At 52.9% G+C, this 9,916-nt stretch overlaps 1 protein-coding gene across 1 annotated transcript; it reads left to right on the forward strand.

Annotated features, from left to right (window-relative positions):
- The first annotated feature begins 372 nt into the window (after nt 1-372).
- Nucleotides 373-8,607, forward strand: DUSP7 (dual specificity phosphatase 7). The gene is made up of 3 exons (XM_048315845.1): nt 373-1,004; nt 3,288-3,716; nt 6,221-8,607. Exons 1-3 carry the CDS (start codon nt 593-595, stop codon nt 6,526-6,528), a joined length of 1,149 nt encoding a protein of 382 aa, XP_048171802.1. The 5' UTR covers nt 373-592; the 3' UTR covers nt 6,529-8,607.
- The last annotated feature ends 1,309 nt before the right edge of the window (nt 8,608-9,916 follow it).

Below are 9,916 nucleotides of genomic sequence, written 5' to 3' on the forward strand. Positions count from 1 at the left end.
CTGCCTGACCTTTCTATTACACTTCAGCGCGGGGTCCGGGGGAGGGCTGCGGGGGCAGCCCCGGCGGGGCGGGGCGGGGCGGGGCGGGGCGTGCCCGGCTCCGCGGCTCCCGCGGCTCCCGCGGCCCTTCCCGCGCTCTGCCCCCGCCGCGGCCCCGCCCCTGCCCGTGCGGGGCTGCCCCGCTCCCTCCGCCGCGCTTCATTGGCTGCGGGGCCGCGGGGGGCGGGGCCGCGCGGGGGGGCGGGGCCGGCGCTGGGTGCGTGTGCGCGGTGCCGCTCCGGCCGCTCCGCGCCGCGCCGCGCCGGGCGGGGCTGAGCCGCTCGGCCCCGCCGCCGCCCCGCCTCCCGAGGCATGACACGCCGAGCCGCCGGCGAAGCCTCGCTTTAATTGAGGCCGCCGGGATGGGGCGCAGCGCGTAGGGCAGAGCGGGGGCCGCCGCGCTCCGGGCCGCAGAACACCGCGTACCCACGGCCGTGCCGAGCGGAGCCGCGTCCGGCGCAGCGCAAGACCGACCCAGCGGAGCGGGGCCGCGTCCGGACGCCGCGTGGGTGGCCGGCGGGCCGGGCGCTGGCGGCCGCCGCTGCCGAGCCCCATGAAAACGCAGGTCTGGGGGAGCTCCCCGCGGGCGCCCATGGCTGCGGCGATGCCGTGCAAGAGCGCGGAGTGGCTGCAGGAGGAGCTGGAGTCGGGCGGCGGCCGCTCGCTGCTGCTGCTCGACTGCCGCCCCCACGAGCTTTTCGAGAGCTCGCACATCGAGACGGCCATCAACCTGGCCATCCCCGGGCTCATGCTGCGCCGCCTCAAGAAGGGCAACCTGCCCATCCGCTCCATCATCCCCAACCACGAGGACAAGGAGCGCTTCGTTAAGCGCTGCAAGGCCGACACCGTGCTGCTCTACGACGAGGCCACCGCCGACTGGCAGGACAGCGGTGCCGCCACCTCCGTCCTGGGGCTCCTGCTCCAGAAGCTGCGCGATGACGGCTGCAAAGCCTATTACCTGAAAGGTGAGGTGCCCCTCGCCTTCTCTCCAGCCCCGTCCCGCTCCCGCAGCCTATGTCCGTGTCCCCCTGCGCAGCCCCTGGCCGGCCGCTGCATCCCCGGAGTGCCCATCCCCTGGCCGGACGGAGGTGGCTGGCTTGTTTTGCTTCCTTCCCTCATCCCCTCTGCCTGATTTATTTTTATTTTTCTCTATATTTTTTTCCCCCTCCTCCCCATCCCGCTTTAATCCTCCCGCACAAAATGGTCGCAGGCTGGAAGCGGCCGGGAGCGCCCCGCTTCTTCCTGCGTCGCCTCCCCCGGTAGCGGCGGGAGGAGCCCCCCAGCACCGCTGCCGGCGCGGCCCCTCCAGCGCTGCCCCATCCCGAGCCGACCCCGGCTGGGCAGCGCCGGGCGCCTCTCACCTCCGCTCCCTGGAGGGAGCCTTGCAGGGTTCCCCGCGCCGGCGCCAGGCTCCTCTCCAGCCCGTCCGGAAGGGATGGCCGGATTCTGGGGGACAGGAGAGCCCTCCCATATTTTTATTTTACCTCCCTCCACAACCAAAAAGCAAGCGCTTGGGTTTTCCTCCCCCTTTGCCAGGCAGTGCAGCGGGTCTGGGAGGGCGCAGCTCGGCTGCTCCCCCGGGGCAGGGTGATGGGGAGCTGCGCTGCGGGGGAGCCGAGCCCCGCACCCCGCACACGCCCCTCTGTGAAGGCCGCGGGTGCTTTGGGGGCTTTGGTTTTTGGGGTGTTTTTTGCCGTTTTGAAAGATCACAGCGGGTTGAGCAGAGCCCATAGCTGGGCTGCTGGGACCTTTCCCATCCTCCCAATGCTCCCAGTCCGGTCGCTGGGTGGCGGGTTTGAGGCAGGAATAACAGGAGAGCGGGGGAGCGTGTTTGGGGGAGAACGGTCAAGAAAGTTGCCACTTGCGGCTCTTTAAAAAACACGGCTGTTCCTTGATAGACCTTTTGTGGGGAGCCGGGGAAGCCCTGGTAGCGGGGTGGGGTGGCAGGGGGACAGGCAGGTATTTGGGGACCAGCCGCTAGCGCTGCGCAGCCCGCACACGCCTCCTTCGAAAACATGGTGGGGAGCCAGCACAGGGGTTGATCCCATTCCCCCCTCGACCCTCCGATCCCTGCCCGTGGGCGAGTCTCCCATCCCATCATCCCATCCCGGTGTGGGGTTTCCCCATGGGCTCCGTTGCTCCCTCGCTTAGCATTCCCGCTTCTCTCCCCGTCGTCCTCATCCCGCGCAGGACGGAGCGGCTTTTAAGTTAGTTCTAAGCTCTCCCCGATGGGCAGGGGAGGAGCTGAGCCCCTTTCTCTGCCTTTTTCCGGGAGCCTCGGTGGGAAATGTTTCCAATTAAAATTCCAAAATGGCTCCTCGGCGCTGTCTGGCGGCGCGGGGGGAGGAGGAGGGCGAGGACGAGCCTTTTTCATGAATGGATGTGGCAGGGAGCTGTCTGTCCTGCTCAGTGACCCCGCCACAACCGCTGAACCCACTAACGAAGTTTCCAGGAGCCCTTTCTAATTAAACCATTTGTCAGTGTCAGATCCCGATGGCTGAGCTCCACTTTAATACTGCCTGGAGAGAAGGTAGATCGGTGGGGTTTTTGCTTCCCTGTCCCAAGCTGCTGAGCTGAAGAGCTGGAGAGAAAGACTTAGGGGCAGACGTGAAGGGTCCCATCCCTTTGCACTCCTGCTGTGGTTTGGGTGAAGAACAAACCTGTGACACTGCTCTGTTGCAAAACCTATTTGCAGTGATTTGCTAGTTGTGAGGATCACTCTGTGGCAAAACTTAGGGTCTTTTTTCCTGCTTAGAGATGAATTATTTCGTTGGGTTTTAGTGCCTGGGGTGAGTATGTGGTGGTTGCCCTTGATCTGTCTTTTCAGACACAGATACTTTTGTATTTGTCTAAGTGGCATAATAGCTCTTGCCTAAACTGCCCCAGACCCATACTTTTGAGAAGCTAACAAGGCGAGATTGTGTCTTGACATTGATTTTATTTGTGAGTGTTTCTTTCTTTTGTGGTTGAGATTTGGCTCCTATTTTTCACTAGCAATATTGAACTTTGTAAGAACCACTCTCTGGTCTCCTGGGACCTGTTTGCTCAGTATCAGTCTGCCCAGGGAAGATGAGGGAGCAGGGAGATGCTTTTCTTGGTGTGAAGTTGAAGGGATGCCAACTTTTTGCTGGTAAAGACTTTGAGTAACATACATATATTCACAGGTAGAAGGATTTCCCATTCTGAAGAATAATCCTTTTTCTTTCTCTCTGCCTCTCCCCTTCCCTCTCTCCTTTCCCTCTTCCCAGGTGGCTTTAACAAGTTTCAGACTGAATATTCTGAGCACTGCGAGACAAACCTTGACAGCTCCTCACCCAGCAACTCTCCCCCAGCATCAGTCCTTGGCCTGGGAGGGCTGCGGATAAGTTCCGACTGCTCGGATGGCGAATCCGACAGGGAACCCAGCAGTGCCACGGAGTCGGACGGGAGCCCCATCCCTAACAATCAGCCTGCCTTTCCGGTCCAGATCCTACCTTACCTGTACCTGGGCTGTGCCAAAGATTCGACCAACTTGGACGTCCTGGGCAAATATGGCATTAAATACATCCTGAATGTGACTCCTAACCTGCCAAACATGTTTGAGCATGACGGAGAGTTCAAGTACAAGCAGATCCCCATCTCAGATCACTGGAGCCAGAATCTCTCGCAGTTCTTTCCCGAGGCCATTGCTTTCATTGGTAGGTAGTTGGCAGAACATCTCCTTTCATACTCACCGCTTGGGAATGTGGTGTGCCGCTTCCCAGGGCTGCTGCTGTCTCCAGCCTCACCTCTCTGGGGCACAGCATCAGCTTAGCAGCCGGGTGTCATGCTGTGAGGTGGCACATCTGGTGCACGTCACCCTGGCTGGGTTCAGGGAAGCCTCCCTTTCCAAAATTCAGCCTTCTTGCAGCACCTCAGCTGAGTTACCTGCAAGTGGTCGGACTGGCCCCGCTGCCTCTCGCCCTTGTGTGGGGATTTGCACTGGTGTGAAATAGCTGAACCCAGGCAGTGGGGAGCTCCTTTGACTGCTCTGCTCGGAAATGTTGATGGGAGCTGCATTAGTGTGACTGGTGCCAGCAATTCCTTAGCCCCAAATGTGGTTAGAATCAGGGAGTGTGTGCGTTTTCTTTTCCCAAGGGGATTTGCTAGTCTAGTTGGGATCCTGCTGTAAGTCACCCTAGCATAACTAACTTCTTGTATGGATACTTCTAAGGTAAGTGTCAACACAATGAGTTAGTGATTATAATTACACTGCAGAGTTTGGATGGAAAAACTGCTCTACAGACAGCCCCTGCGACAGTTTTGGCTGGTGGTGGTGGGGTTAAGGAAGGAAGATCTCTTCTCTCAGGCCAGCCTTGACTTTGAGAATTGCTTCTTATTCTGTGGGAAGCATATATTGGGCTGAACAGGGATGTACACTTCCAGCTTGACCTGTGCTGTTTGCTTATGATAGTCATTAGCCTAATCAGCTCTGTTTTATGGGGGTGAATGGCATAGGCAGTAATATCACCGTTAACTATTAAAAGTCCTATGGCTTCATGTTTGATTAAAAACACTTGTATAGGTAAAGGAGAGGGGGACCTTTACCTGCAGACTGAAGCCTGTGCAGCCCCTTTTGGTGTTGCCCGTTTCACACCCCATGGCTTGCCGCTTGCTGTGCTGTAAGGCCTGAAACGGGGCAGAGCAGTGGTGGATCCTTGGCTGCTCTTGAGCTGTCAGAAACCATGGTTCTCACATGCTCTCCTTTGCCCCCAGCTTCTGCCCTCTAGTAACACAACTGTGGTCAGAAGCCGCCGCTTCAGTGTGGCAACAGGGACCTGTCTGATGTCCCGTCTGTACTTCCTGCATGAGCACGGTGTTAAACGTCAGGGGTGAGGCACAGTGTCCCTGCTGACATGTGGCATTTGGGATCTGTCTGCTCCAGTCAGCCGATGTCTCTGTGAACACCGAGCTTGTGCTTTCCAGTTAATGACAGGAAATGGAGGATTACCTCACTCTAAAACCAAACACCAAGAAATGCTGTGCAGGTCAGATGAAAGGCAAAAATGTCTGGAAAAATGTTGAATGGGAGAGCCTGGGGGGAGGGCTGGGTACACTGGGTGGTGATTGCCCACCCTACTGGAAATTCTTGCCTGGTTTTTGAGGCTGGGCAGAAAACCTGTTGCAGCTTGGGTCTGGATTTTTGTTTTGCCTGCATCTTCTTTGCCCTTCCCTGCACTTACGGTGCCAGAGTGTCTCTTACCTCAGGCTTTGCCCGAGGATCCTCTTTCTCCTGCCACCTTTTCGCTCCCCACCAAGCTCTCAGTCAAACGACTGACTTCAAATAAGGCTGCCCAGAAGTAAAAGCAGCGCTGGGTACTTGCGTGCATTCAGTGCTCTCAGTGGCGTGTCCCTCTTTCAGCACTGAGATGTCAATTCATAAAGGGATCACGCTGTTCCGGCTGCGCAAGAGACAATGAGTGTGTGTGTGCTTTTCAGTCGGTGGCAAGGGAGGGGAAATTTTGCCGCTGTTCTCTCGCCATTTTTCGGTCCAGCCTGCATTCCTGCTTCCCGCTACCATTCATCCTGAGAGTCTCCTCCAACACAAGCATTTGTTTGTAGTGAAGTGCATTTCTGTCGATCCTAAAGAACAATTTCACAATAAGGAAAGTTCCTGCACTTCAGACTCTGCTTAAATTGGCATTGACTGCATTCATGTAACTTTCTAGTGGAAGGAGGACAAGAACAGGAGAAGAGAGTAACTCATGTGCTGCTGGGCTGCAGCCTTGCCCTGAGTGCACAGCCTTCCCTGGTTTAGTTGGTGTTGAGGTGGGTGTGCTGTGCCCAACCACCAGCATCTCCCTGGAGCTGTTGTCTCCAGCTCCATCTGCCTCCTGTGCGTTACTCCAGCTCTCTGAGTAGAGGGTACTGATGATCCCGAGGCAAGGGATGTGTTGCTAGACTTGATTCATACCTCTCAAGCATGTGAGATGATTGCCCTTGCTGGGGATGTACAGCTTTGCCATGCAGTGGGAATATCTCAGGAGCCCTGTGGAGAGAGATGTGGGTGTCAGAGGAACATGGGATGGTGTCACTAGGGACAGGGGATCCAGTTCTGGCAGTTGTCGTGCTAGGAGCTCGCAGCTGCCACCTGGCCCTGCTCCAAAGCCACGTGTTTTTGGTGCAGAATAATAGACTCCCCCTTCCCCTTGTCTTGTTTCAGATGAGGCCCGTTCCAAGAAGTGTGGGATCCTTGTTCACTGCCTCGCTGGCATCAGCCGGTCTGTAACAGTCACTGTCGCCTACTTGATGCAAAAACTCAACTTGTCCCTGAACGATGCCTATGACTTTGTGAAAAGGAAAAAATCCAACATTTCCCCAAACTTTAACTTCATGGGCCAACTCCTGGACTTTGAGAGGACTCTGGGACTCAACAGCCCCTGTGACAACCGCTCGCCCAGTGAACAGCTCTACTTCACCACCCCCACCAACCACAACCTGTTCCAGCTGAGCACTCTGGAGTCCACATGAAGAGGACGCTGCCTGGTCGGGAACTTGAGCATCGAATCGCTTCTCTTGAGTATTTCAACTCTTACGAAAATATCTGTCTTGCCAGGCAGCTCTGAGATGAGTAGCTTCTCTGGGTAGAGGTGCCTGATTGCTGCTTTACGAAGGCTAATGCCGCTCACTAGTATCCTGATCCAAGTGGTTTGAAGAGGTAGTGTTTTTACAGGGGGTTATTTAACACGAGCGATGTTACAGCGTTTCGAACGCAGCTGTCACAGGCAATAACCGCTTTCCTGGGTGCATTGGGACTGTCAGAACACGCACACGTGTGAAGAGCTACCGGGGGTTAGCTTGCTGTGGAAAATGAGGAGATTTATGCACTTGGAAACCTTGAACAAAAGGTGTTGGGCCAAGACTGTTTTAAAACCCAAGTTTACTTTTTTTGATTTTAAAAAAGAATAAGAAAAGGTAGATCTTACTCGAGCTTTGGGTTCAAACTCTTTTTAAGTATGTAAGTTCTTGACTGTTTGTACAGACGAGGTTGCAAAACCAGTATTCTATTCTGTTTCTTGTTTGATCATTTATTATTTTTTTTAATCAAATGTTTATATTGACCAAATGCATTTTGCACACTTTGTGAAGCCTTGGTATGTCCTGGCATATTACTGGGTACTCCAGAGAGAGATACATGCTGCTGTTGTTGTTGTTAGCATCTGGTAGGAAGCTTTGTTATGTGTGAAGGCCAGTTGGGCTTGAACGCAACCCCTTCACCACTCCTGCACTCACAATCACAAACTCTGCACTGATTCAGCCAAGGTGACTAAGCCGCAAGCTTTTTTTTAATGCCACCCCTGCCAAAAACAGTTTGCTATTGCCAGAGGTAAAACTCTTGTAGCCTCCAGAGCTGGTAGAAGCATGACTGAGCCCGGCTTCATTCTCTGCTGCCTGTTGACTGACTTAACGTCATCCAGCTGGCCCGAAACCATTCCAGCTTCCTGAGTCCAGAAGGTAGTTGCGATGCTGGCGTTTCTTGTGCACACTGGATTCTTTCCCACGTGTGCGGGGTGGAGGGGAAAGGCAGCGAGCACCTGGAGCAGAGCGAGGATTGTGTGGCGGGACAGGACTCAATCGTCACGCACGGAGCGTGTGAGGGGAGTGAAGAGGTGTGGAAATGAGGAGAGCATTGTAACAGAGAATTTTTATATATATATATATATATATGAATATATATATTAACTGGCAAATTCTGAGATGATTGGAGCTTTCAGCAGAGGTTCTGATTTTTTTTCTTCCTCTTTCGAATAACTTTATGCTGTGCCTTCTATTCTGAGAAGACTTGTATGTATTTCTGGCTAGTGTTTGGCAAACTCCTTTTACCAGGCTGGGAGGGGAGGAAGTGGTAATAATTTCTGGGAGGAGGGCAGAACGGATTTGGAGATTTCTTTATTGGCTGCAATGTAGTCCCTCCTTTCTCCCCCCTCCCTGTCCACTTTAACTCTCATGTAACTGAAAAAAAAAAAAAAAAAGCCACGGATTTTTTTCTAAATATCCAGTTTTTTGTACTTTTTTCAAGAAAAAGAAAAAATAATAAAAAAAAGTCTCCATCTGGAGGAATGTTTGACGCTGTCACATCCTGAAACTGTTGTTTTTGTTAAAGATGTTATCAGAATGTTGGAATGAGCTTCTGTTTCTTGTTTTCTGGTTGTTTTTTGTTTGTTTGTTGGGTTTTGTTTGCCACAATGTTGGGATCGTGGGTCATTGGAAGGGAGAGTGGGCGTACGGTTGTGAGTGAGAAAATTGAGAATATCCTAATTGCATCTTACCTCATGGAGGAATTTATTTTTTCAGGGATTTTTTGACAGTGCATCTGTATTGCATTACAGCTAAGCTGGTTTGTAAAGGCTTCCTGTGCTGTTAGTGGTCTTTATTCTTTAAAGGAAAAAAATAAGATGCATCTTCTGATTAGTACAAATGAGAGCTTGTTAGTGAGGAATGGTTCTGCTTTCTGAGTTATGAAGGAAAATTAGTGACCCTATATATACTGATCCAATATTGGGACTTTGTTTATATTGCAAATAAATATTATTTTTTCTTTAAAAATGATGTTTGTGTCAGATGCTTGTCTAGCCTCTGCCCATATAAGGGCACACTGCTCTTATCCATTTTTTATGGTCAATTAGGATCCTTCTGTGACCATGGAGAGCATTTGCTGGTCCGTGTTCAAGTGTGGTGTTTGGTTTCATGCACAGCTTAATTTTTAAGACCTGTGGTAAAATGGAGAGGGGGAGGTGGGAGGGCGAGGAGAGGGATTGGGGGTATTGGATAAACTGGAGAACAAAGAACAGCTTGAGAATGGGACTGGCTTTGACCCCAGCCGTTCCTCTGTGCCAAAAATAAATAGATAAACGAAAGACACTTTTGTTTGCTGCTTAAGCACGGCCTACAAAGGCATGGCAAGGCCTTGCCCACAACTGTTGTGTTAGCAGGCTTTATTTTGGTTGGAAAGCAAGAAGTCAGGGGCTTGTGGGCAGCCACCTGATGAGTTCTCCCAGGGTCCCCAGAGAGCAGGAGCCCCCTCCTGCATCTCTGGGGGAAGGGGGTGTGGTGTGTGTTGCACTTGGGCTGTGCTGTGTCCCTCTGTGCTTCCCTGGATGGTTCGTGGGAAATCTGGAGGGGCTGATGAGGATGCTTTAGGGTGAAAGGTGGCTCTAAACATCAAAGTGTAGCCTAGCTAAGGGAGCTGTGGCTCCCCACGACTCTGCTTGTAGCTGGGCAGGACTGAGCAGGAGTGGGTTCCCCCAAGCATTCCTTGTTTTAACCTGAATGGCAAGAAATTAAATGACTGTTCAATTGTTCAGATCCTCAGAGTAAGTGTATGTGTCATCTTGTTCTAATCCTAGGGTCTGAGCACCAAAGACAGTTTTATTCCAGAAGCAGCTCAGGCTGGTGGGTGCAGAGGGGAGAGATAGAGGCTGAAGCAGGAGCCAAGGGAGTGTGTGCATGAGTTTGTTTACTCCTGGACTCCATGATGGGAATCTATATATTGATTTAGAGGCTTGTTTGTGGCTAAACAAACGAAAATGTACCTGGTATGCAGGGAAAAGAAGGCCGTTAGGTTTTCCCCTGTAATTACATGGTAGAGTAGCTCTTGAGGAAGATAGGAAACCGTGCTGGAGGCTGGCTGTGCACTGAAGGAGTGCAGAACAGCTTGTTGGGGGTATGGCTATATTTGCTTCCATCTAGTTTCCTCTTAGGATTTTCTGCTAAGGTGTGGAGCAGGATATAAGCAGTTAGCATTGTAAGCACATTTGTGTGATAGCTGAGTTGTGGCTGTCTGGAGCAGCGCAGCTGCTGTTTGCCGTGGCCTTGGAGGAAGAGCTGGTGTGCAGGGAGCCACCAGGCTGCTCCTCAG

Source organism: Corvus hawaiiensis, chromosome 11 (genome assembly GCF_020740725.1).
Source record: "Corvus hawaiiensis isolate bCorHaw1 chromosome 11, bCorHaw1.pri.cur, whole genome shotgun sequence".
NCBI classification, from domain to species: domain Eukaryota; kingdom Metazoa; phylum Chordata; class Aves; order Passeriformes; family Corvidae; genus Corvus; species Corvus hawaiiensis.

Coding starts and splice junctions, on each gene's coding strand:
- DUSP7 (XM_048315845.1), top strand. CDS start 593: ATGAAAACGCAGGTCTGGGGGAGCTCCCCGCGGGCGCCCATGGCTGCG. Junction 1,005..3,287: donor CAAAGCCTATTACCTGAAAG/GTGAGGTGCCCC, acceptor CCCTCTTCCCAG/GTGGCTTTAACAAGTTTCAG. Junction 3,717..6,220: donor CGAGGCCATTGCTTTCATTG/GTAGGTAGTTGG, acceptor GTCTTGTTTCAG/ATGAGGCCCGTTCCAAGAAG.